The following is a 27817-nucleotide window of genomic DNA, read 5'->3' as shown; positions in this document are numbered from 1 at the left end:
TCTGGCTCTATCACCCCCCACTTCCAGCACCCCCTTTCCCCCTGGCTCTCTCACTCTCTCTTCAAGCACCTCCTTCCCCCCTGGCTCTCTCACCCCTCTTCCTGCACCCCTTTCCCCCTGGCTCTCACCCCTATTCCAGCACCCCCTTTCCCCCTGGCTCTCTCACTCTCTCTTCAAGCACCTCCTTCCTCCCTTGCTCTCTCACTCTCTATTCAAGCACCTCCTTCCCCCCTGGCTCTCTCACCCCTCTTCATGCACCCCCTTTCCCCTGGCTCTTTCACTCTACTTTAAGCACCCCCTTTCCCTCTGGCTCTCGCCCCTCTTCAAGCACCCCTTTTCACCCTGGCTGTCTCACCCCTTTTCCAGCACCCCTTTTCCTGCACTCCCTTTCCCCTCTGGCTCTATCACACCTCTTCCAGCACCCCTTTCTCCCCTGACTCTCTGTCCTCTTCAAGCACCCTCTTCCCCCTGGCGCTCACCCCTCTTCCTGCACCCCCCTTCACCCCTGGCTCTATTACCCCTCTTCCAGCACCCCCTGGCTCTCTCACCTCTCTTCCTGCACCCCCCTTTCCTGCAATCCCTCCCCCCGGCTCTATCACACCTCTTCCAGCACCCCCTTTCCCCCTGGCTCTATCACCCCTCTTCCTGCACCCCCTTCCCCCTGGCTCTATCCCCCCTGGCTCTCTCACCCCTCTTCCAGCACTTTTCCCCCAGGCTCTCTCACCCCTCTTCCTGCACCCCCTTTCCCCCTGGCTCTCACCCCTTTTCCAGCACCCCTTCCCCCTGGCTTTCACCGCTCTTCCAGCACCCCTTCTCCCTGGCTCTATTACCCCTCTTCCAGCACCCCCCTTTCCCCCTGGCTCTCTCACTCTTCTTCAAGCACCCCCCTTCCCCCCTGGCTCTCTCACCCCTCTTCCAGCACCCCTTCCCTCTGGCTCTGACCCCTCTTCCAGCACCCCTTCTCCCTGGCTCTATCACCCCTCTTCCAGCACCCTTCCCCCTGGCTCTATCACCCCTCTCCAGCACCCCTTCCCCCCTGGCTCTGTCACCCCTCTTCCTACACTCCCTTCCTTCCTTCCTGGCTCTGTCATCCCTCTTCCTGCACTCCCTTCCACCCTGGGTCTCTCACACTCCTGACAACTCCCGTCCCCCGCCCCCCTGTGGAAATCGCGGCACCCCCCCACGAACGCCCTCACGCGGAAGAATCGCAGCACCCATCCCCCCCTGTGCAATCCCCTCCTCCATTCAGAAAAATTTAAATCTGCAAACTGTGTCCACATTGCAGGGCACAGTGCAGAGGATAAGGGGAGAGGAAGCGAGGAGCCCTGATCCATCACACAATGGAGGTGGCTGGTTCCTGGGGAAGAGCCAGCCGTCAGAAAGCCAGGGGAAGTGTCGGGGCCGGCTCATCTAGCCATCGGCCCTTTTGGCATTTGCCAGAAGTGCCAGATGGCCAGTCCGACCCTTGCGGTTAGTACCACCACCTGAATCTATACTACACTTAAGGGAAATACATAAGATTTAAGTTCCAGGGGTGATTCAGGAAACCCCTCCCTATAGTTCCCTGGTAATATTTAATCATGCAGGCAACCAAAAATATGTGTTATATTATATTTTTGATTATAGAATGGGAAGTATTGATTACACAAGAACAAAAGTGGTGACTATCATACAGCACATCCTAGAATGAATACATTTCAATGTATACAGAAATCATGTAATCTATATAATTTAACTAATCTCCAGAATTATATTGCTTCCTATATCACTCATTTATATCTAGTCCACTCATTTATATCTAGTCAACCCTAAGCTTATACATGACAAATTAGATTCTTACGCTACTAATAATTCTCCTACATATGCTTTTTATAAACTGTTACTTTAATACTATTATACTGTATGTGAAATCACTGATCTTCTATTATAAAATATATATTCTTAGAAAAATAGAATTTGACGGCAGATAAGAACCGGTTGGCCCATCTAGTCTGCCCATTGTTTTATTAACCTATGGTACTTTAAACCCTATTTGCTCATTTATTCTTTATAAAGATATTTGTATGTCTATACCAAGCATGTTTAAAATGCTTTACTGTATTAGCCTCTACCACGTCTGATGGGAGGCTATTCCACTTATTCACTACCCTTTCTGTAAAGTAGTTTTTACTCATATTTCTTCTGAACCTACTTCCCTCCAGTCTCAGTGCATGTCCTCATGTTCTAATACTTCTCTTCCTTGAAGAATGTTTCCCTCATGTTCCTTGTTCAAACCCTTGATATATTTTAAAAAGTTTCTAACATGTCCCCTGTCAAAGTCGTATAATTGGATGAAAGAAAGAATATTGATTAATATTGTTTCAACCGTGCGATTGTGATCAGTACGTGTTACATGTCATGGCGCAATCGAACGATAAAGCACACACGCATACCCCCACCTTTGGATATTTTCGTTTGAACTAGCATGTGACCTGCATTACACTGGACCCTCCTGAAGCCTGGACCTATAGAAGCAAGCCACATCATCTATATTGTTTTCTCTGTTTAGCTGGTCCCAGGGAGCTGTATATATATATATATATATATATATATATATATATATATATACACACTTAGTGATACAGTCACTCTGACCACAGTCTTCTGGACTGAAGGACTGTCTCGCCGAATCCAACAGAGAGCGCAGCCTATGTATGTATGTATTTGATATCGGCTGTACTGTACTTGTTTATTGAATTGCTAAACTTTTGCTTTTGCTAAATAAATTGCTTGTGCTTTGGAACCACACAAATCGCATAAACAATGCTTATTGGAAAACGATGAAATTACTTTAACACCCCCTTTTCCCTTCTCCAAACTATACATAATAAGTTCTTTTAGTCTTTCCAGGCAAGTTTTGTGCTGTAGGCCATGCACCATTTTAGTTGCCCTTCTTTGTACAGTTTCTAATTTATTTATATCCTTCTGGAGATATGGCCTCCAGAACTGAACACAGTATTCTAGATGAGGCTGTATCAATGACCTATACAGTGGCATTATTACCTCTTTCTTTCTGCTACGGATTCCTCTCCCTATGCAACCAAGCATCTGACTTGCCTTCCTCATTGCTTTGTTGCATTGCTTACCTGCCTTTAAGGTCACCTGAAATAGTGACTGATAGATCCATTTCCACCTCAGTAGTTTCCATTATTGTGCCATTAATACTATATTTAACCGTTTGGTTTTTGAGACCAAAGTGCATTTTTTTGGCATTAAACTGTAGATGCCACTCTCTTGACCATACCTCTAATCTACCTAGATCATCAATCATTTGTTTTACCCCTCCTGGTGTGTCTACCCTGTTGCATATCTTTGTGTCATCTGCAAAAACGCATACTTTTTCTTTAATACCATTTGCAATGTCTCCAATAAAGATATTAAAAAGCACTGGTCCAAGTACAGATCCTTGGGGTACTCCACTGGTAACCTTTCCCTCCTGTGAATGCACTCCATTTACTAAAACTCTCTGTTTTCTATCCTGCACCCAAGATCTTATCCATTCTACTATCTTTGAATCCAATCCCAAGCTTTCAAGTTTATTTAACAGTCTGCGATGTTGGACAGTGTCAAAAGCCTTACTAAAATCTAGATAAGTTATATCTACAGTCCGTCCTTGATCTATTACTTTTGTCACCCAGTCAAAAAAGTCAATAATATTTGTGATATGATCTCCCCCCAGTGAATCCATGCTGTTTGGGATCCTGTAAGTTACTGGATTTGAGATATTCTACAACTCTTTCTTTTAAGAGTGTTTCCCTCAATTTCCCTACTAGTTATGTAAGGCTCACTGGTATGTAGTTGCTTGCCTCTTCCTTGCTTAAACGTTTGTGCAGTGGGACTACATTCGCTCTTTTCCAGTCCTCTGGAATTACTCCTGTAGCTAGTGACTGATTGAATAATTCTGTTAATGGTGTTACCAGCACCCCTTTAAACTCTTTCAGTATCCTTGGATGTATCCTACCTGGCCCCTTTGATTTATCCACTTTCAGTTTTGAGAGCTCTGTTAGGACCTTTTCCTCTGTAAATGTACTTGTATCTACCTCATTTTTATGAGTATACTTGCAACTTAACTGTAGTCCCTTCCCCACTCTTCCTGTAATGAACACTGAGCAAAAATAATTATTAAGATGATTTGCTATTAACTTGTCTCCCTTAACAAGACTCTGCAAGACTCTGCCTTTAGTCTTGTTATTCCTCCTTTTGTTTTTCTTCTTTCACTTATCATCAGCAATTTATTCCGCAGCGCTGTACAGAGAATTCACTCACATCAATCGCTGCACCATTGGAGCTTACAGTCTAAATTCCCTAACATAAACACACACAGACAGAGAGAGTAGGGTCAATTAATCTACTAGTATGTTTTTGGAATGTGGGAGAAAACCAGAGCACCTGGAGGAAACCCATCTAAACTCCACACAGATAAGGCCGTGGTCGGGAATCAAACTCATAACCCCAGTGCTGTGAGGCAGAAGTGCTAACCACTAAGCCACTGTGTTGCCCACTTATATACCGAAAAAAAGTGTGACCCCCTTTACCTACTGCCTAGGCCATATTCTTTTCAGCTTGTGCCTTTTCACATCTGATCACCTTCTTAGCCTCCTTCTGTCTAGCAAGATACTCCTCTTTGTCTTCATTATTCTGAGTCTGCTTTTATTTCTAAAGGCCAACCTTTTTTATTTTTCAAAATACTACTTTTGCAAACCACACTGGCTTCCTTTTCCTTGTACTTTTCCTTAACCCTTTTGATACAATGGCCTGTTAATGCTTTAAGTATTGCACTTTTTAATTTTTCCCCCACCTCTCCTGGACTCCTTTCAAGTTTTTTCACTCTGCCAAAGAGTCACTTACACATTTTCCCATCTATACAAAGTCAGCCTTCCTAAAATCCAACACCTTTGTTTTTGTGTGGTATGAGTAGGTCTCTGTCTTTATACTAAACTATATTGCTTGATGATTGCTGGATCCTAGGTTCTCTCCCACATTTACATCAGATATTCTGTCACCATTTGTATGAATTAAGTCTAATATTGCGTCTTTGCAAGTGGCCTCCCTCACCATTTGTTTGAGGGATGCTCCTTGCAAGAAATTCAGAATGTCCCTACTTCTAATGGAATTTGCAAAAGACTCATCCCAGTTCACATCAGGTAGACTGAAGTTTCCCATGATTATTACCTCTCCTTTTAATGCCATTTTATTGATGTCCTGCAGTAAGTTCCTGTCCAGTTCTTCTTCCTGACCTGGTGGTCTATAGATCACCCCAGTATGAAGAATAGCCTTGTCCATCATTTCTATGGTCACCCAAAGGGCCTCAGTGTTTTCCTCAATACTTTGTATTAAAGTAGTATTTATGCTTTTTTTCCCCACATACATTGCTACCCCTCCTCCTATTCTTCACACGCTGTCCTTCCTAAATAAAATATATCTCGGTATAGCTATGTCCCAGTCATGATTTTCATTGCACCATAATAGCCACAATATCTAGATCATCCCTTGTCATTAAAGCAATTAGTTCTAAAATTTTATTTCCTAAGCTTCTAACATTAGCACACTCTAAGAGGTTTGTGTGCGCATCTTCTGTTCCGATCTTCTATGTCTATCTCTGTTTATTTTGTTTTGATCTGAATTGTCTTCTGTTATTGTGGATATGTTTTCTGTACTATTAGCCTGCAGAAACAGTACCTCTTGGCTGGAGGAGCAGATTGTTTTATTCCTGTTTAGCTCACTGCCCTCCTCTGGCAGTTTAAATAGTTCCTGATGAAGCTTTCAAACTGCTCACTTCGTATTCTGGTTCCCCCCGGAAGATGGGTGCAGGCCGTCAATTTGTATAGACCCCTATATTGCTAAATGGCATGACTGTGGTCTATTAATCCAAGTCTCTCCACATAACACCACTCTTTAGCCACACATTGAAGTTTCTGGTGCAATGAGTTGTCTTCAACTCTATGCATTGGCAATACTGTTGAAAAAGTTACAGTGGTTTGGTTGCCACTTGTTTTAGAGCAGTACCAAACTTTCTAAATTCATTTTTACTGCCATGATTTCAGCATTAGCCAAGTCGTTGTCCCTAGGTGTACAATGACATCCACCTCCCCATCTTTTCTTGCTTTTACAATTCCTAATATGCGTTCTCTATCCCTTGAAGCTGTGGCTCCAGGTAAGCACCTTACTTGTTTCTCTACATCAGTAGCTTTTCCCAGATGTATGACTTTTATAATGGAATCCCCCAAGAGAAGTGTATTTCTTTTTGGAGATTTCATATTCCTGTTCCTATAGCTAGTAGAATACTAGAAGTCCCCATATCCTCATGTTCTGTGTTAACTATATTATGTGTACATTTCAATCCTGCAAGAGCAACATACGAGTTTATCAATGGCACAGTTTGTGGATGCTTCTGTGTCCCTCTGGATATTCCCCCCTTTCAGAGCTAACAGTAGTCCAGGCAGAATGTCTTCTGGGGGCTCTCTGAGGCAGTGGTGGTCTCAAGGATACAGACATTCTACATACCTCAGCCTGCAGTTTGGCCATTTCCTCCCGCAACAAAGAAAATTGCCTACAGATCGGGACATTAGTGGAGTTTCCAGAATGCATCCCGCAAAACAAATGCATTACACCCACTGCAGTAGTCCAAACATTGTATCAGATGTTGTAGCGTCAATATTTGTTCACCTGATTCTGTTTCAAACTCACAGTTCACTAAAGTTTGCAAGCTGTTTCACTTTAGGATGCAAGCTACTACAATGAGCAAGCTGCAATGAGTCTTTTGCCTATTTATATAGAATCTCAGACAGCTGATTACAAAAACTCAGCCCTCCTCCTAGTTTCTCTTCACACATAGATTTTAACACCTAGCAAGAATGCACAGCATAGATACAACACAAACAGATTCACACTCAGATAGATATACTGTAGGCAGATAGAGAATAGCCACCTGATTCTGTTTCAAACTCACAGTTCTCTGAAGTTTGCAAGCGGTTTAAATTTAGGATGCAAGCTACAATGATTAATATATATATATATATATGATATATATATATATATATATATATATATATATATATATATATATATATTTAACACACAGCAGATATATAAACAGCGCTAATAACCTCAACGTAACAACCAGTATAAATAACTGGTAGATGGATATACCAAGATATACACAATCAGTCCCGATAAAAGCACATAGCTCGTTTAAGAGCGGCAGCCTTGAGTCACTTGGGTCCAGATGGTTAATCCGGAGGATGTGGTAACTGCGGATAGATAAACAAGTATGGCGCTCCAATGTGTAGTATTGATAGTAATATGGGAAGATGTAATAAAATGCGTACCATATAGATGAAATCAATGATCGTATGGTAGAAACGGAGTTCCTCTTCTGGGGTAATGTCTCCCCCTCTCCAATAATAGCGATAATGTGGGTCAAAAAATAGAGAAACACAAATAGTGTAATAGAGTTTATGTACTGTATCACCACATGTGATAAACCTCCACCAGGATCAAATGTTAGCCCGGCACCAAATGGGTTAATCTTATGAGTACACCTCCACAAAACACCAACAGCTTATACTGCGTACCAGATGCTGCAGAGTGAACTGGGTCTCTGGTGTCTGCAGTCGCCACACTGTCAGCTCGTGTATTCCGCTGGTTTGAATGTAAATATCTGCCCAGTCCAAGCACACGGAGCGTAGCTATGCAGGGGCGCGGGCTACACGCTGCTCTCTTTTTTTTCTCAATTAACTTTATTGCACAGGGCAATGCACAATACAATGTGTATTGCAGAACGTCCCCGGAGCGCTGTATGTCAGAGCTGACATACAGCGCTCCGGGGACGTTCTGCAATACACATTGTATTGTGCATTGCCCTGTGCAATAAAGTTAATTGAGAAAAAAAAGAGAGCAGCGTGTAGCCCGCGCCCCTGCATAGCTACGCTCCGTGTGCTTGGACTGGGCGGATATTTACATTCAAACCAGCGGAATACACGAGCTGACAGTGTGGCGACTGCAGACACCAGAGACCCAGTTCACTCTGCAGCATCTGGTACGCAGTATAAGCTGTTGGTGTTTTGTGGAGGTGTACTCATAAGATTAACCCATTTGGTGCCGGGCTAACATTTGATCCTGGTGGAGGTTTATCACATGTGGTGATACAGTACATAAACTCTATTACACTATTTGTGTTTCTCTATTTTTTGACCCACATTATCGCTATTATTGGAGAGGGGGAGACATTACCTCAGAAGAGGAACTCCGTTTCTACCATACGATCATTGATTTCATCTATATGGTACGCATTTTATTACATCTTCCCATATTACTATCAATACTACACATTGGAGCGCCATACTTGTTTATCTATCCATATATATATATATATATATATATATATATATATATATATATATCTATCTGTAAATATATTGTATCACCTTTCAATGCCCATTGGGGTACGTATTTACAGTTAATGTATTTAACCACTGCAGTGCTGAGGTTTCCAGTATAATCCGTGTATTGATTATCCTTGTGCAAATTTTAGAATTTAATTGTGCTGACCAATATTGAATTAATGGAAAACTGCAGTTAATGAAGAGGGTTGCTACATTAGATAGCATTACCACAAATCCATCTCAAATAAATTATAAACCAGTAATTTAAATCTCACTTTGTTTCTTCAAAATTGAAAGATGTTGTGGTTCAATAATAGCATTTAACGTTTTATAAATAACTGATGACACAAAAGTCTGTAAACAGATCTACAAACTCTGGACACTATATATTTATGTATTCATTATCTTACTACAGTAAGTGAGGTTAAAAGGTTACTATAATTTAACTGTTGCTGCTTGAAGCACCGTCTGCGGGCATATTACACACAGTTTACTACTGGACTATGAGTTGATGCACTTATCTCAACACAGATTCTCAAACTTGTGGTCGGAGATTTCTCTATAGCTTATCCAACTTTTGTAGCTATCTTTATAGATTGTCACAATACGCTCATTTAATATATATTATTGCTAAATTCTCTCAATGTTCCTCTTCCATGATTTTTCAATGTCCTCCCCCTTCTCTCTTCTTCTCCTCCACTCGACTGTCTCACCCTCTCATGCTTCCTGTCACCTGACCCTTATCTTTTTTTTGTTTCTAATCCTACGCCTTCCTGCTCTTTATTTCAACACATTCCTTATGCAACTAATGTCAACACTTTTTCTACATTACTGTTATTGTTTAAACAATTTAAGTAACACTGGTAACATTAACGTGTTAATGAGAATGTTTCACTATACAACATTTATTTGTTTGGTGAACACATGTGATCACAAATAAAATTGGTCACCGTTCTTTGAAAGCGGGGAACCCACTCCTGAAAATATGGGTGTACCAACTTATTGCAAACAGTGGGACTAAGATTTGATTTCTAAAAGTTCTACACCCCCATCCCATGTATTTACGTAAATAATTTAGTTTTTGTGATAGGTGATCAAACCAAAGTATAAAAAGAAGCACTCAAGTCTGAAATGAGACATTTGTCTTTTAAACAAATGTGTTCATTTTCATTTTGCAAAAAAAATGGGAGGGAGCAGATGTCAGGATTGTAGATCCACTCAGTTTAAATTGATTACCCTTATTGTATTTTAAAAATATTTAAAAAATAAAATGGGAGCCACCCTTGTTTTAAAAAAGGGACTCCACTATTTTAAATGATGATACACCTGGGGGTAAGATATGGGCTCTTGCAACATCCCCCTACACCACCCAATCTCCTATTTATAGCAAAGTTATTTATTGCCTGCTGAAAATGATCAGCAGGTAAAAATTAAACATGGGTACCCTCACTTGATAGAAGGAACTTCCCTCTTTCCAAGCAAGTATACCACCATGTTTCTAAGTGCGAGGAAGATGGAGGCTCTAAATGAGCCTTTTCTCTACCCCTGGCAGTATCTTTCTGTACTTCCACTCCAGCACTGTTAGAAAAGCCACTGATCATGGTGGGTAGTGATCAATAGGGTTTCTTATAGTCCCATCACTAGACCAGACTAGAGAATGAGTTCCGCTCATCCTCAGTAGCAAAGGGGTTAAAACAAAATGACAGAAAAATAAAACTACACACAAAATATGTATTTTTAACTACAAAAACTAAATCAAGTAGTTCTGTTTTACTTATGACATCATCGCTATATTTATTGTATCTTTGCATGATCAATTGACTTATGTATGTCCTGGACCCAGAGCTTACTGGAGGAGGTATGATTCTTCAGCCATACTCAGAGAAGCCACCTACAACCAGTAACCAGAGTCTGCAAATCAGTTAAGTCTGTAAAAGGGAGAAAAACAGACAGCAAGAGAGTCTGACTAGGCCCAGGATTTCTAAACAGACAGCAAAGGAGCAGAGCTACTGCTGAGCACTTGGTCATTGAACCTGCTGGGAAATACAGAATACAAACTATGGGCCCGATTCATCAAGGCACGCATACTGAGCGCAACATGCATTTGCTTTTAACAGGGTTGTCCAACCCGCGGCCCAGCACGCCTGTAAATGTGGCCCAGAAGGAGTTTTGGTTGTGGCAAGGGGGCAGCACTGTTAATGGAAAAAAAAAAATCCTGCAAAAAAAAGAAAAGAAAATACTTACCTTGCGGTCACGTCAGTTGGTACTCCGGCTCCCTCCCTTGTCTCCTCCTCCGTGCGGTGCTCGCAGTGAATGTCGGGCGTGATGTCATCACGCCCAACATCCATTGCGGAGCGCAGCACAGAGGAGTCACCCGCGCGAGAAGAACAAACAGCAGCACAGAATTGGAGAAAAGAAGAGAAGAGGACAGGAGAACAAGCCGATTAAAAGGTAAGTTAAGGACTACGGATGTGCCCTATACGTCATCCGCCTCCAATCCAATTTTCAAATGGTTTAGCTGGCACGAATATGTTACAGAGGGCTCTGGTAGAGCACGAGTAGCTTCAAATACTTCACCCCCTCCCTCCCCAGCAGCCCTCATAGAGGAACCCCAGCCTAACGACTAGGCTCTGCCTGTGGGTTATCTGCGCTACCTAGGCATTAATACCTCCCCATCTGGTGTACCATGAGAAAGACCAATGTGTATATGTTATTTCTGTTTCACAAAGTAACGTGCATTCTATAAGATTGCTGTTTCAATTGAGTGACCCCCCCCTTTTTGTTTGTTTCCCCAACTGTGCTTGTTACCCTTTCTTTTTTCTGTACCCCATTTAACTCTGAAAAACTCAATAAAAATCTATTGAAGTAAAAAAAAAAAAAAAAAAGGTAAGTTAAGGGGGATTTTTTTTATTATTTCAAGGGACGCTGAATAAAAGTCACCTGGTCCTGGAGCATCATGGACCGTATCTCCCTGCTACATACTTCTACTTGTAATACTAATGGGGCATTATATATTATTCTCTTTGGCCCATTATAAGTTGTTATCCCTTAACTAACATAGTGGTGTAATTAGCAAAACAGGTCACAATTTGGGGTCACAGTGATGTATATGTCAGGTACCGCAGGCCTGGTCAGGGCATCCTGATATACAATGCCTGGCTTAAATTCACTCTTTTGATATTGCATCGAAACAATACAAAAAGTGATTATAGTATAATAACTAGAGAGGATTTTTTGAACAGTGCGATTGAAAGGTAAGTATAGGGGGATTTGAAAAAAAAAGTGATTATATATATATAAAATCACTTTTTTTCTCATATATATATATGTTAACTATGTTTTCTATGGTTTTTTGGATGATCAGCTATCATTATTGTTAGTGTATCTTATGTGCGGCCCAAACCAACTCGTCGTCTTCCAATGTGGCCCAGGGAAGCTAAAAGGTTGGACACCCCTGCTTTAAAACATAAGTCTGCTCTGAGCACCTCCGAATTCACCAAGGAACAGATCTCAAGATATGTGCGCTAATGAATTCGGGTATAGATCTTCTGTGCTCTACTACACAAGACACTGCAGGATACGTCCAAAGCCTATTATTTATTCTTTATATGGCGCCACAAGCTATCTGCAGCGCTGTACAAGATACAAAATTACAGTACAGACAGTAGACCAGGGTAAGACAGTAAAGAGTAAAACAAGTATAACCAAGGACTTCAGTATCTCTAAGCACAGCAAGTACAGTGGTGTAGGAGAGGAAGAAATTGTATGGAGACAGCTTAATATGCAAGCACGTAAGGGCTTACATACTAAGGATTATAAATTTGCAAAATGACGCACAGAAAAATATAGAATTAATGTCACCAGTTAATAATAAATGCAATAATGATAAAACAGTAAAAAAAAAAATAAAAAAAAATATGTTTTTTTATTTTTCCATTAAATACATTTATTAGGAGATTCTTAATGTTTACTGAACATAAAAAACATTTTTATAGTTGCTCCTGTTTGCAAACACATGTTATAGCATGCATATGAGACATGTAATTACTAGTACTCAGGACTTAGACTAGACCCGTAGCTGGAGCAAGAGATACGACAGAGAAACAAGTAACTTTGTGATGCCCAGAGCTGAATTCAGACGTGGCTGCGTGCACTTCAGTTTGGCACACCCTTACTGTAAATTAACTACAGCAAAACGCCATCCCCCCATCCTGATCACTCCCTGAAATTGTAGACTGTAGTAAGTGTCCTTTCTGAGGTGACATGGCTACATTTACTGGCGTATGGTTCGGTTCTGGGTATGTGCTGTGATTTATGCATACAATACGCTCAAAATTGACAGACATGTACCCTGTGTGAGTACTGTAAATGTGAGAGTCTTGCCACAAATTAGCATAGTACAGAGAATTTGCTGTCACCTTCATACCACACACGCGTTGGATAATTGGATTGCTTGACAGGTTGTTCCTACCGAAGGATAAGGAGGAGGTCTGTTCAGTGTATCCCAGGACTTTAAACATCTTGCACGCTGACCTCTGCATTTCTCTCTGGTAGGAGTGTACTTGCTTCCCTCTTATGAGGATTTTTTAACCCTTTATTGATTTTTTTAACCCTTTATTGTTTTGTGATGTATTAAATTATTGAAGGTATTATGCCATATTGTGGTGTTTTTTTCTTGCCTTTTATATTTCCATATTATATGGTAATTCTTGAGACTTCATGACATTTATATCCTTCAGTGACACTTAAATAAAACTTACTCCTAGGACCTAGGAGAAGTGTTTTATTGAAGGGGCGTGAGCCCCATGAAACTTTTAAACATATTAATCACATAGTGATCTATCAGTATCCATTTACCTCACCCCATTAATGGATTTATATCCTTAAGGTGATGGCTTATTAAAGTGGTATATTATTGATTGAGGATTACTACACATGAGATTTTTTCCTTTCTTTTTGTAAAAACCGTTGTTAGGTCATGTATGGTGAAACATCACTGAAAGAACCGGTGATAAAGAAAAAAAATTGGAACTTACTAGAGACTCTATATCAAAGAAGGATTTGACTTTATTTTATCTAAGTTTTTTACATTCTATGTATGAACCTTTTGGTATGCGCCTTCTGTATGTACTTTGTTTCTAATTTGGTGTAATCAGGATTTTGTGGTGTGCTTTGTATATATTGGCAGCAATCAAGAGGGAGCGCTGTAAAGAAGTCCTTTTTCTATAAAGCAGAACCAATTCAGGTGGCTAGTATGCAACACATAACTCATACAGATAGTCCGTATACAAGGCCAATCCCAATTTGGTGGCTGGAATATAAATCTGAGCCCAATCTTTTAAACACCCTAAAGCCCAATCTGGTGATTAATATAGAAGGGGACTGACTGGGAGACTATTGCAAGCTACAAGCAGTAGTGGCTGGTCCCGGGAGAGGGGCCAGACACTGTAAGCATACGGCACCCCAGGTAGGACAGGTGTTTCTGGAGACAGGAAACCCCCCCCCCCCCCCCCTGTGTGCGCCCCTGGGCAAGGCGTATGTAATCCTCATCTACTAAAACCACTTAGGCGGGAATGTTCTAATGTAGCAGCCCCCTTTCCAAGGAACTAAATATGTTCCACAGTACTCAGTTGCCCCCTGGACTTGAGCTCGGGTAGCAGTAGTTGTTGATTTACAATTGCCTGATGGAGAGGAAAGAACATGGTAGTAGATAGTGAGCAAGCTTGATGGTTTTGTAAAGTAAACTGAGAATCAGACAGGCACTTGCCCAGTGAAGCGGACAGCACACAGTAGCAAGTAGTGAGCACCCAGGATATTATTGACAGAACTCAGAGGCAAACAGACAGAGGTTAACACAGATTGATCTGGCACTTGCCTGGTGAAGTGGCTAGCACACGGCAGCAGGTAGTGAGCAACCAGGTGGTGTGTTGCAAACTAAAAATCAGATAGGCAGGGGTTAATGCAAATAACAAACAGGCCATGTTCAGGAGTGGAAAAGACTACAGAATCCTTCAAACAATCCAGGTCAAACACTGATAGCAGAACAAGTCAGGATACAAGGACCACTAGGTCAAGCAGGAACTATTACCAGGTTTGGTATGAAGCCAGAAGAGGTTTATAAGGGCAGCAACACCAATCAGAAATGGCAGGATGATTAGCTGCATGGGATGTGGTAAGTGATTGCACAGCTGAAGCTGTCAGACTGAGAGCTGAAGGAAGCTTGTAACTATTTACCTAGCAACCAGCAGAATCAGTGAATTGCAGGAATGATCCTACACATGGTAACAGTAGTAATTGCACAAATGACAGATCAGACAAACAGGAGAGATCCATATTTCTTTAACAGTTGTATTGCTAATGTGGTCTTTATTACCGGGGTAGTTTTTGTTTCATGCAAAGACACATTTTAACATTTTTGATAAGTGATGGCTAATGGCAATTACTTTTGTAGGGCGTCAAGGAGAATTTTATGGTTTTTTTTTTATGGCATAAGGTTTTTAATTTTGGTACTGTTTTTAAATAGTCTTATGTTTTAGAGTCATAAATCCTAAATTAGATTAAGATAAGTTAGGGAACTTAAAGAAACGATGAGCCTAAATTAGATGAATAGAGTAAAAAACATGCACTTTCCATGATTATACTTATGATTATTTTCACTCAGTACACCCTAGAAATATGTTCCTAAGTGTGTTCCCCTATGTCTCCTGGTTATTTTGATACATAAAACGTAGTTTAGGAAAGTCATAGGGGATAGAATTGAATGTGTGTATTCTATTAAAACTTTTTTTCTTATTTTTGACAGCCCAGGTCCAGTTGTGCGGCTGCACTTAGCAGGTGAGTAAAACCACTTTGCATAGGTTTAAGGCCCATGTCCATCCCATGAGTTCCACCGCTTAAGTTCAAAATAAAGATAATTACTAACTCATAGTAGAAAAGACACATTGAGGCTGTCTTTATTTTAAGAGTCATTTTTGGATTTTAAAATATTAAAACATCAGTAGCCCATTACTGTAAGCTGGTATATCTTGTCTATGATGAGCAAATGGGACACCACTGAAAGTAGATAATGTCATTTCTGAAGAGACGTTGAAAACAGCCTTTTGTATGGCGATAAAAGCTCTGACACCCCACAAACTCGGGACTGCCTTCAAGCCCAATTTAAAATTTTGTACAGAGAAGGAAGTCTCATTTTAGCAGTTAAGTCACACTAGCATGTGCTTAATTTGATTACAGAATGTATAAGAAGCACTTCAATCTGCCCACTGTCCAGAGCAAAATCTTGCTTCTTCCATAATTTTTTCAAGCAATGTAAAACCAGGTGTAACGGAAGTACATGGAATCACTTCATCCGTCATGGAGTAACTGTACTTTAAATGCAAACCATTATTCTTTGATTCCATTTTCATCATTTTGATAACATGGATTACAATAGACTTCTCCATTGTTTTCTTCACTGCCTAAGCTGGCATATTGAGTTATGTTCACAGGAGGCCAGTCGGGATCATGCTGAAGTGCTCTGTATAATACTCTGTACTGGCTGTGAGAATAATATTTAAATACTCTTTTTAAAAACAGCCAAAGTTTTCTATTCTCAATAATAATTTCCTGAAAAATAAAACAGAAAGAAAAGAGAACTGAGTGACATTATGACTGGGCAGAACTTTATTTGTGTGTGAACTAACTCAAAAAAGTGATCAGCTAAAGATTACTTTTTTGCTATAAAAAAAATGATGTATAAACTGATATATAAACAACAACTGCTCAGATTTTAATTTCATACACACAAATTATAACAAAGTGTCCCCCTCCCTATAGCCACTGTGAGGACTACTGCGAACAAACTTATTGAGAATTGGTTTTCCCATACTACAAAAAAAACCAAAAACAAAAAAAAACAACTTGTGTCTGGAAACATTCCACACCTGTATAGAGAATGGAAACAAGCTTGCATTCAAAAGTTGTGATAAGGTAGGTACAGTTACACAGACTAATATGTACAAAATGAAAAGCAAAAATGTGCCACACTAAAATAAAATAAATAAAAATATATAGGTAACATATTTAGTATGTAATTTGCGAAATACAAAACCAACCTTTGCCCCATTGTGGACTTGTATAATTTTTGCTAGTGGGACTTGGTATCCGCTGAAGCACTTACGGATAAAGAAGGTGGCATTTGAGTAGGGGCAGAAGTTTGCATAGGTCAGGGGAACAGTTGTGTGGATTGAGAGCTTTCTAGAGTAGACAATGATGCATCTACTTTAGCATACCAGTGAAGTATATCTTCTTTTAGAGTTTTTTAGGGGCATTATTTGTGTTTAGGGGCACACATTCATTTCCTACTCGGCAAAAGGTCTTTAATTTTGCACCAGCTCAACTTAGAAATGGCGGAGACTGGGTGTCAAGTTATATTTTACTGGGACCAATTAGGCCAAACTGAGCATCATTTTAGGAAAAACATTTTGAAAGAAAAAAAAAAAGATATTGAAAGATATGGTAATAAAGTGGTAAGCAGCTGGACTGCGATACATAATATTTTAGCACAACCCATTTTCGAAGATTTTTCAGCCTACCTACACACAAGGTGCATTTCTAAGTAGTATTATAGGTTGCAGAGGTGTCTCCTGAGAGCGAAGGGTAGGTATACACCTTTATGTGTGCTTCGGTGGACCAGCTAGGTGAACCAGTACAAAAGAAGTGCAAATTTGCGTGCACTTAGTAAATGACCTCCATAGTATTTAAACTGGAATATAGTAAACATACTAAAAACAAATCACTTATGACAAAGAGCAATATTCTAAATAAAATAAAATATAAATATATATGTCAAAATTACACTTCCAGGTGTTAGACAACAGAGCCAGAATATTTGGTATTGACAAGATAATATTAAAGGCAGGGATTTAACTTTACATATCATTTGTATAACATCTTACCTCAACAGTAAAAGACACAAGAAAGAAAATGACCAACAATATGAAAATGGCCCACCTCCATATACTGGGAGTGCAGACAAGCTGAAAATAGAAGAAAACAGTCTATAAATCCCTATAAAAGCATTATGCAAATATACTTCCATCTATCTGTCTGACTGTCTATCAACCATCAATATCTATCAAATGTCTGTCTAACATCTATCAGACATTTCAAATATCTATCAAAACATCAATTAAATATCTATTTAATATGTATAAAATATATAATATCTAAAATCTAGTATAGTATATACACTGACTAGTTTATTTCCTAGATCAATCTATCTATCTATCTGTCTGTATCCATCAGAGGCCGGTGCAATATCTTTTATTTTTAAGGCACCACAAAAGGTACACAGCACAGAGATTGTTCCACAGGTATTGAGGAGCCTGGGTAAAGTTCTGGAGGTGGGAGTTGGAAGAGGTAATCAGGGTGGTAGTGAGGCAACGGTCACTGGCAGAGTGGAGAGAGAGGGAAGGAGTGTGGGTAAAGAGAAGGTTGGCGATGTAGAGGGAGGGGATTGTGTGTGGGATTTGTAGGTGAGGAGTTTAAATTTTATTCAGTACGCCACAGGGAGCAAGTGTAGCAACTGGCAGAGTGGGGCAGCAGAGATAGACTGGCAGGAGAGAAAAATAAGTCAGGCAGCGCAATTGAGGATAGACTATGAAGGATAAAGATAATAAAGATGGGCAAGGCAAGAGTTATTTTCGGTAGACCAGACAGGAGAAGGTTACAAGGTGAGAGATTACAAAGGAGTGCATATGAGTTTTGGTAGCTTCCATGGTGAGAAAGGCTGAATCTTTGATATATTCTGGAGGTGGAAGTGGCAGAATTTGAAGAGGGACTCAATGTGTGGTTTGAAGGAGAGGGAGGGGTCGAGGATGAGCCCTAGGCAGTGGATTTGAGGGACAGAGAAGATGATACTGTTATCAACAGAAAGAGAATAGGTGTCTTAGAAATATTAAGATTAAGAAAGCATTGGGACATCAAAGATTAGACGACCGAGAAACAGTAGAGGACACAAGACATGAGGGAAGGGGAGAAGTCAGAGTCGGAAAGATAGATTTGAGTGTCTTCAGCATACAGGTGATTCTGAAGGCCAAAAGGAGCAGATGAAATTTCCAAGGGAAGAAGTATACATTTAGAAGAGCAGGAGGCCAGGAATAGATCCTTCGGGAACTCTGATAGGTAAGGAAAGAGGGAGAGGGGGGGTGATGGATGTGGGTGAGAAAACCAAAAATGAGCGGTTGGTGAGGTAAGAGGAAAACCAAGAGAGGACAGCGCTACAGAGGTCTATAGGCTAGAGAGGAAGTGGTCAATGGTATTGAAAGCAACACAAAGATCAAGAAGGATTAGAAGGAAGAAGTGTCCTTAAATTTAGCAGGAAGGTCGTTAGTGACTTGAGTGAGGGTGGATTTGGTGGAGTGGAGGAAACGAAATCCAGATTGAAGTGGGTCAAGGAGGGAGTGAAAGGAGAGGAAGGACCTGAGACAGTTGTAATAACCCATTCAAGAAGTTTGGAGGCAAAGGGAAGGATGGAGAAAGGATAATTAAAGAGAGAATCAGGGTCAAAGGACTTTTTTTTGAGTATGGGGAGGATGAGTATATTGAAATTGGAGGGGGAAGTTACTAGAGGAGAGGGCTAGGTTGAGGAGGTGGGAGCAGGCCTCGAGAGAGGGAGTGGAGGAGATGGATTCATTAGTGCACGTGAAGTGGGGTGTGGTGGATAAAAAGGTTGTGGACTTCAACCACCTACTCCTCCGTCACTCCATTATCTGTGGATGAACGGTTTGCACCATGGATGGGGGTGAGGGGGAACAGTAGTGGAAATGGGATACAAAAGTGTGGGGTGCAAAGTGTGACCAAGTAATTTCCTCCATTAAACATCACACTGCACTGATAATGTAACCTCCACCCTACACTCTTTGCAGCAGAAGCAACTAGATGTGCCCTGTCCGTTGGGGCAGTGTTAGTATGTTTGTAAATGTTTTTATGTTGTGTTAATGACAATATGACATATGATCCGCATCTACCAAAACCGCTCCATGAGGTATTCACCTATAGCAACCCCCTTTCCATGGAAAGAGATGTGTTCTATATTACTCACACTATTACCAATGGAGTGGACAGAACACGGAAGTAGTGACTAACTTAGAACATAACAGAAGAGTCAATAATAGAGAACCAGACTGACAAGGGTTAATACAAATTCATAAAACAAGCCAAGGTCAGGAGTCGGAGAAGACAGCTATTCTGTTTAACAAGCCAGAGTTCAGGGCAGGCAGAGATAAATGCAGATCCGTTTAACAAACTAAGGTCTGGGGGAGACACAGAGAGACAAAATCAGGTCAGAATACAAAGGCACACTAGGTCAAGCAGGGACTATGACCAGCATTGGTGAACAACAGGAAGTGGTTTATAAAGCCAGAGGAACTAATGAGTTTGCTAGGTGATTAGCTGCACAAGTGCAGTAAGTGATTAGGAGCAAGTAGACAGCTGACACTGCCTAGCGACAAGCTTATAGCTGAGAATATGCTGTCTTTTATTTACATAGCAAACTGTTGGAATCGAAGTTGCTACATCAGAAGGAGAGGACACCATTGCTGTTTCTAGGCAACTAGTCCGTCGTGTAGCAGCGAACATCCTGCAATCAAATATAACACCAGGGCACAATCCGCTACCACCGAACAGGGAGTGGATGCTGGCAACTGTTCTGTTGTGTGGCAGTGTTCACCATATTTCTTAACACATCAGGGAGCAATCCACTGTTGCCTGATCGGGAGAGAACGCCAGCTGTCCCTAAGCAACTGATCCAGCATGCTGTGGTGATCGCCATGTTTCTTAATATGTTGCAGAGGTTTTGCGCATAATACATATGTTGGGTTGACTGTATGGGTGCATGGAAAATGATTTCTGGCATGATTTTACAGACACACCAAGTGTACAGTGCAATAATATTGAATGGAGTTGCTGTAGCCTGCTCCCTCCTATATCTGTTGAAAAAATTAAGCACATTTGTAAGGAACGTTGAAAATAAAAATACTATGATACCTCATATTTTCTAAATTCTCCATTTACCTCTGTTAAACAGGGGTAAACGGATGTCCCTTCTGGGGCTCTCTAGAGAGGGTAATTACTCCTCCTGTTAATAATTATGGTGCTAAGGGCTGATTTATGAAAGTGTAAACACACCTAATGAGGTGAGTTTTGACCAGTCAAAGGGCTTTTATCACTTTGCCCTTTAGGGGAAAGGGTTGCCTTATTACGGTGAATACCCTCACCAGAGGAAGGATTTGCTGGATCCCTTCTACATCCACAATATCTTTTTCTGTTATAACAGTTTAAAGGTCTTTTAAAAAAATGTTGTTCTTTGAATAAAGCATTTCCTTTACTGACTAACATTTTTAAACTATTTTCATTTTTAAAATAAATAAGCCCATATCAGGACTTTGTTCCACTGTGCTATAAGCGGCAACAAAAAAAAAGAAATCCTACTTTTTGCTGAAATAAGAGATCTATTGATAAATAAGTCCCTAAGTACTACATAATTTTTTATTCACTGCAATCACTGAATATCCAGTGTTGTCTCCATTCTATCAATTTCAAATAGAAATCATTGCAGGATGATCAATGACTTTATTGGCAAGATCGCAATATTATTATTAGAGATGGGCGAGCTTGGTTCCCCGAGAACCAAACCCGCCCGAACTTCAGGTATCCGAGTACTGAGCGAGCAGGCTCGATACTCTCCCGCCTATTCGGAATTGAAAATGAGGCAAAACCTCATCGTGAAGTCGTCGGATCTCGGAGCTTGGTTCTCGCGATGTTTCAAATGCATAAATATCAGCCTCCACAGCAATCCATTGCCATTTGGGAGAGAGAAGGGTTAGGTCGCAGGATTAGAGCAGGGAGAGAACAGTTATTACAGCAAGAAGAGAGGAGTATAGAGGAGGCATTTTTGCAAACATTACAAACTGTTTGGGGTGTCATATTCCCCCCTAAAGAAACTATTTTCTGCCTGCAGAAATTGTAATATACCAGCACAATTTCTTTCTGAATTTGCACTACAAGTGTTTAGGGTCACTAAAATGGATTCACAGCAGTCCACATATGAGCAGGATCAGCAAGCAGCTGCTAGCACCAGTTCCGATGGTAGTCCTCCCTGTGCGTCATCTGGTACAGCCTTGTAAAAGTACATAGTCTTTAAGTCCGGGGAACAAAAAACAAAAAAAAAAAAAACCTTTTACCGTGTTTCAGAGAAAAAGAGCTGTAACTGATGAAAAGTTTACTGCCGAGAAAAAAAATTGCCAATATGCCATTCTACACACGCAGTGTCAAAGAAAGAATGAGGCCTCCGCCTTTCTCTATTAGTGCGAGATCTAAAAATGTTACTGAGCCATCTTCTTGTAAGGTCACTCGTGACCAAGCAAGACCAAGTCATTCGGAGTCCAAAAGTGGTGCACAACTACTGTTATGTGTGAAAGCCGAGCTGCAAGAAAACAGTAAGGCATTAAAAGGAAAATGTATGCTCAGAATCAGAAATGACACATATCCCTGAGGAGAGTTCATCCACGAGTGGTATATGTAATCGTGACCATTCTGATAGTGTACCCATAAAGAAGTGCCTTTTCGGCATTTCTGCTGATGTGTGCCTGAACAGCCCGAGTGTAGCCGGTGATACACCAAGTGAGGATGACACTTTGGAATTAGAAGAGGATAAGCGGAGATTTGTGTAGCCGACGAGGGCGCTGATGAGGATGAGGTTGTTTGTGTAAGTCCTGCACCAGTGGCAGCAGTGTGGCACCAGTGGCAGCAGTTCTAGCACGTGAGGTTCTGGCACCAAATTGCACTTTCCAAACAGAAGCAGGGATGACGCAAGTGGCAGACCACAACAGTTTGACGTGGGCTGGTTTGAAAGATTTTGCCAAAAAATGTGTGACTTTGCCCATAACTCCAACCAATCCTACTATTAACATGCAAAGGATGGTGGAGGATTATTTTCAAGAGTTAATTGATATGGAAATGTGAGACAGTCCCTTTCCATACTGGGGCATTTCTATTTAATGTACATTCTTTGCAGGCTGCTGTTTTGTCAATTTCACTATAAGTGTAGGGTGTAATCTAGACCCAAACAGACAATCTGCTTTGTGCATTTCTATTTTATTGTACAGTCTTTGCAGGCTGTTTCTTTCTCTATTTAACTATAAATGTAGGGGGTAAAATACAGACAGACACCCAGCTGCCTGTTTTGCTATGAATGTCAATAGCTCCTTTTAGAATGTTGACTGCCATCCTGGATTGGTGTGTGTAGCTGTAGAATTAAGGAGGGCCTAGCAGAGATTAAACTGTATTTTTCCTAATTTGCACGAATAAGGTTTGGATGTAATATACACCCAAAGACGAGTGCTTAATTGCTAAGAGTCATTGATGAAGAGGAAGACAAGCAGCCTTGTCTGTAGAATTTGTAGGCAAATTCTACTGCGTTATATAGGTAACACCCAAAGAGAAGAGGTCCATTGCTCCATTGCTAATTGTAATTGCTGAAAAAGAAATTATAGGCCTGCCTGGCTTGGTATAAATCTGCACTTACATTTTATTGTACCATAGCTCACTCAGAAACAGGAGAGGTGGCAGAGTTCAGTGCTAATCTTCCTCAAACAATACTAATTCATCCCTCCCCTGGAATCCACAATCATAGAAGTCTGTGTACTATGATGTAATTGTCGATAAAGGCCTTCTGATACCACTTTCATACTGCCGCCCCGGCAATATCCCGGGTTTTTCAAGCCGGGTTTTTGCAGGGGCTCGGAGCGTCCCAGCTCAGAAACACCATTCATACTGCACCTCGGACCCGGGAATTTCCCGGGTTGACCCCATTCATACTGCACAAGTCTGTGCCCTGGCAATTTGTGGGAGTCATCACCAGAGCAGTTTTCATTGGCTGAAAAATGAAGACTGGATGCTGCTCCAGTGTTTAAATCCTGGCAGAAAAACCTGAACTTTGCTTACTTTCACACAACTAGTATTTCCCAGACTTTGTACCTCTGTAATGTGGGATATAAGCTACATCAGACACCCAAATAAATACACAGCACTGCACTTTAATCAGGACAAGTAACCTTTAAAGGGAAATATACTCTATCTATTAGCATGATTTATATATATAAAAAAGTACAATACTGATGGTATGCGTTCTCTATATATCTCCAATCATGTATACCCAATGGTATATTTATGTATGTATTACCCCTCAATAAATCCCGGGTTGAAGACCCGGGTTTTTAGACCCGGGATTTTTGACTTGTACCATTCATACTGCACCAAGACCTGGGTCGTTTGAGCTGGCCCCGGGAAAAACCCGGGATTTTGGTGCAGTATGAATGGGGTATGAATGGAATTAGTAGTTCATTTTATGTCAGAGCCGTCCCGATTTTTGAACAATTCTTTTACAGCAGAGCAAATATCAAAATGTTGTGCTGACTCATCTGCATCACCACTGGGTGTCTTGGGAAAGCTACGTTTTTTCCGACAAGCAGTTGCCAGAGAAACTGAAGGAGTAGACGTCATTACAAGATGTTGATAGCTCTTGGATCCTGGCGAAGCGAATTAAGTACTTAATCTACAATTACAATATAGTTAGCAGATTTACTTTGTTTTATTTAATCCGTTAAATTTCTGTAGCTCCTTCTCAAAGAGTATAATTAAGGCAATCCCTTGACTCAAGCTAACCGTGTCTGCACTCTCTTCACAGGTGACTACATCGCTGGACTAAAGTACATTCCCCTCAAATGCTAGTCTTCTTGCAGCTGCTGCACTCTCCTACATGCTGTTGCAGTATCCCGAAAATGACCCTAAATTTTTCAGGACACAAACAGCATCTCCTGCATGTCATTGTCATTTTTTAAAAGTTCTGTAACACCAAGTTGATTGTGTGAGCAAAACAGGAAATGTGATGGAATTCCCCCCCCCCCCCCCCGCTGTAATGCTCGAACAATATTGGTGTCATTATCAGAAATCACATATCCTCAGGAGAGTCCAAGCAGGATTAGCGATGTTGCAATGACATCCCTTACTTTTTGTAACAGATTGTCAGCTGTATGCCTCTTACTGAAGCCGCTGATACACAGAGTAGCTTACTTCTGAAAAATGTGACGTACTTGGGTTCATGCTGCTGCTGTTCCTGCTGGTGAAGCCAAATCACCAACCCAGTGGGCTGTCACAGTCATATAATCTTTACTTTGCCCAGTTCCGCTTGTCCCCATATCTGCGGTTAAGTGTATAGTGGGTAGAATGGCATTTTGTATCCCAATAATTAAATTTTTATGAACTTTCTGGTAGATGTGAGGAATAGCTTTTCTAGTCAAATGGTGTCATGATGGAATTTGGTATAGGGACAGAAGACCTCAAGTAACTGTCTAAAACCAGCTGCATTAATAGTGGACTTTGGACACAGATCTAATACTAGCATAGTCCTTATGGCGTCTGTGATCCGCTTTGCGACTGGGTGACAGCTTTCATACTTGCTTCCTCTTGCAAAGGATTGTTTAACAGTCAATTGTTGCTTCTGGGGATATTGATGATGAAGGTGTTGAGGGTGTAGATTGCAGGTTCTGAGAAGGGAGCACCTTCAGAGAGAAGGGAGGTAGCTGATGCTGGACTGCTTGTTATTTTTTTAAAATAAGTTTATGATTTTCCCAACATCTTTCCATGAACTCACTTCAAATGCCGTAACATGGATGAGGATCCTAGATGGTTAAGGTCCCTACCTCTACTGAGTGTGACTTTAAACACGCTACAAATGGCTAGACAACTGTTGTCAGGATTTGTGTAAAAATAATTCCACACATAAGAGGTGGATTTTTGGTCTTATGCCCAGGCATGACAATGGCCTTTTTCTTATCACTGGCAAGAACTGCTGCAATCTTTGTTTGAAAGTGTATGAAAATAATATTGTGACCTATGAGGTGGTCAAAATTGAATGGAAATGACTGGAAATTAGTGTTAGTGAGGTTAATAATAATGTACGTACAAAATATTACCTAAATTATGTTATTTTGGCCCAAAATATTGAATTTTTTTAAAAAATAGCAAAACAAGATAAAACCAAAACATGCAAGGGCGGTTTTGGCAAAACCAAAATCCGAAGGTAATCCAGATCCAAAACCAGAACACAGGGGTCAGTGAGCATCTCTAATTATTATATACTATAAGAGGGGCACTACAATCATTAATTAGGAGAATGGGGGCAATACAATTATTAATAAGTAAAACAATGGTACTACTATTATTAATTAGGAATACAGTGGCACTACTACTATTAATTAGCGGAAGGGGGCACCACTACTATTAATTAGGAGATTAAGACACATTTTTAATTATGGTTATGGGGCACTTCTTTTATTAGTTATGAGAAATGGTACAATACTATTGTTAATTAGGAAAAATAGGTGCTACCATTATTAATTTGGGGAATGGGGCAATACTTTGTTATTACAGTGGCAATACTTGTAGGGCACACTTGATACACTACGCATCAGTGCCCATGTACATGGTGGCACTTCTGGTATCCTGGCTAAAATAAAGCACATACACTTGTAGGAGTCTCGTTGGTTCGGGTCCTTAAAGCACCAGGACCAATGTTGAAAAGCACAATGTAGGGTAAAACTGAATGTTTACCATCCGGTTTTACCAAGCGGTTTGGCCTAAATCGATAGTAGTTTAGCCTAAACTACCGGTGATTGAGGGATTTGCAAATTGCCACACAACGGATGTGGTTTCCATTTTCATCCTCCAAACCGCATGGTAGTGATCAATACTTTTCCTTTTTACATGTTATAGATATATTTGTATATTTTGAATTTTCTCTTTCTCCTTTAAGAACCAACATGCTGCATATGCTTCTGAATAACAGATTGATATCTCAAAACATTGTTTTAATATGAGACAGTCAGCTTGCAGGTGCCTTGTTTATTTTTAACTGCTTGGTAGTGGCTAGCACTGAAACTCCATAATAATGAAAAAAACAACAATCAAGGAGTCACCTCATCCTAGGCCTTCTGCTGGTTTCTGCATGTTCCTAAAAGGAAGTTTTGTGGTTAAGTACAGAATTGTTTTTAGTGTTTGAATCAAAGATTTTAATGTGAGGATATAGATATAAGGGCTCATGCAGAGTTGGATGGATTTACGCCCCAAATGCAAGGCTCTCTCTAAAATAAAGTGGAAAAGTGTATGCTCACAACTCCGCATTTGGTATTATGTTTATTTTGTTGGTATGCACCAAATGCAAACACATGGTAGTGCTTGATAAATTGAAGTGGCCTTGCAATCCAGACATTAGTTTTGGAGACAATTCAATCAAACATCTTTGTGTTTCCATTGAAATTCATGAATAGTAGATGTGTTTAGAGAGTATGTAGGTAACATATCAAACATAGATGACGGTACCTAAGAGACTCATACAATTAGTGGATGTGTTAAAAACACTAATAATATCCACTTCTAAATAGGAGTATTCCTTCAGCGAGATGAACGGCATTCTGACAAGTATTAGAAATGAATTGTTCCTGTAAACATCGAAGCTGATATTCATAAAAGCTGCTGGTCTCCCACATGAACTTCATAAACTGGAAAGCAATGTTTAATCTGGCTGGGAAAATATAAACTGCAGACTTCACTAACTGTTGCTCCAGACAGACAAACAAGACAACAAATGTCATGACAGGCATCAAATTTGTCTGGAAGCTGCTCAGGTGGTTTAACCCTGAAGTTTTTAAATTAATTGTCCAAGGCAGAAAAGGATTTTGTCTTCTGTCTTGCAGCTATTGCCATCCTGAGATGGCAATAGGACGACCTTGGCACTACTTGTACCGCTGTCTATGTTAAATAGTCTTGGTCATGGTTTGCATGGGAAACATCGCCAGACAGACCCGGCAATAGCAATCACTAGTTAAAAATCATCCCAGGGAGAGCTTCTTAAATATGGAGAAGACCTAAATCCAGCAAGTACTACCAGTTTCACTGGATTGAGAACATGTATCTATTTGATAAATAGACACATATCAAATAAATATTAAAAATTGTTCTAAAATACTGATTTTTTTCACTACTACTTACCTTTATTAAAATAACCTTACAATTCTTATTACATTATGTACTAACTTTTATTTATTTTTGCGTCTATTGCGATTTGTTTAACAAGAATTCCACAGCTCACCACAGCTATCTATATGTATTACATTTTTGTCAAATTTCAGCTGATTTCCATCCAAAAAGTATTTTTTTGTTATGTTTGCATTGACATATTTTGAGGAGTACCATTTTTATCTAACTTGTGATAAGCTTTTACCCCGCCCACCTTGATTTTGTGTTCCAAGAGAAATCTCTCATATGCATTTTCTCCAAGCTCCACGTGGGGTTTG

General features: G+C 40.4%; 2 protein-coding genes and 1 long non-coding RNA gene across 4 annotated transcripts in view; 2 read left to right on the top strand and 1 right to left on the bottom strand.

Annotated features, from left to right (window-relative positions):
• PLAAT1 (phospholipase A and acyltransferase 1) overlaps positions 1 to 15277 on the top strand; it is a 59830-nt gene extending 44553 nt beyond the window's left edge. Inside the window, exon 4 of the mRNA XM_075202283.1 lies at positions 15226 to 15277. Within this exon, the coding sequence (XP_075058384.1) occupies positions 15226 to 15261 (36 nt within the window). The 3' untranslated portion in view covers positions 15262 to 15277. The remainder of the gene's footprint in view (positions 1 to 15225) is intronic.
• A 68-nt stretch (positions 15278 to 15345) lies between these two features.
• LOC142143975 (putative cation-transporting ATPase 13A4) overlaps positions 15346 to 27817 on the bottom strand; it is an 83032-nt gene continuing 70560 nt past the window's right edge. For both annotated transcript variants that reach the window (XM_075202280.1, XM_075202279.1), the window contains 2 exons: positions 17360 to 17440; positions 15346 to 16028 (listed from right to left, as the gene is read on the bottom strand). In XM_075202280.1, the coding sequence (XP_075058381.1) occupies positions 15807 to 16028; positions 17360 to 17440 (303 nt within the window). In that variant the 3' untranslated portion in view covers positions 15346 to 15806. The remainder of the gene's footprint in view (positions 16029 to 17359; positions 17441 to 27817) is intronic.
• LOC142143977 (uncharacterized) overlaps positions 16243 to 27817 on the top strand; it is a 73754-nt gene continuing 62179 nt past the window's right edge. The window contains exon 1 of the long non-coding RNA XR_012689620.1: positions 16243 to 16391. This is a non-coding gene — a long non-coding RNA (uncharacterized LOC142143977). The remainder of the gene's footprint in view (positions 16392 to 27817) is intronic.

The sequence above is a fragment of the Mixophyes fleayi genome, chromosome 3, assembly GCF_038048845.1.
Source record: "Mixophyes fleayi isolate aMixFle1 chromosome 3, aMixFle1.hap1, whole genome shotgun sequence".
Taxonomy (NCBI): domain Eukaryota; kingdom Metazoa; phylum Chordata; class Amphibia; order Anura; family Limnodynastidae; genus Mixophyes; species Mixophyes fleayi.
This window is presented reverse-complemented; position numbering and strand designations above follow the sequence as displayed.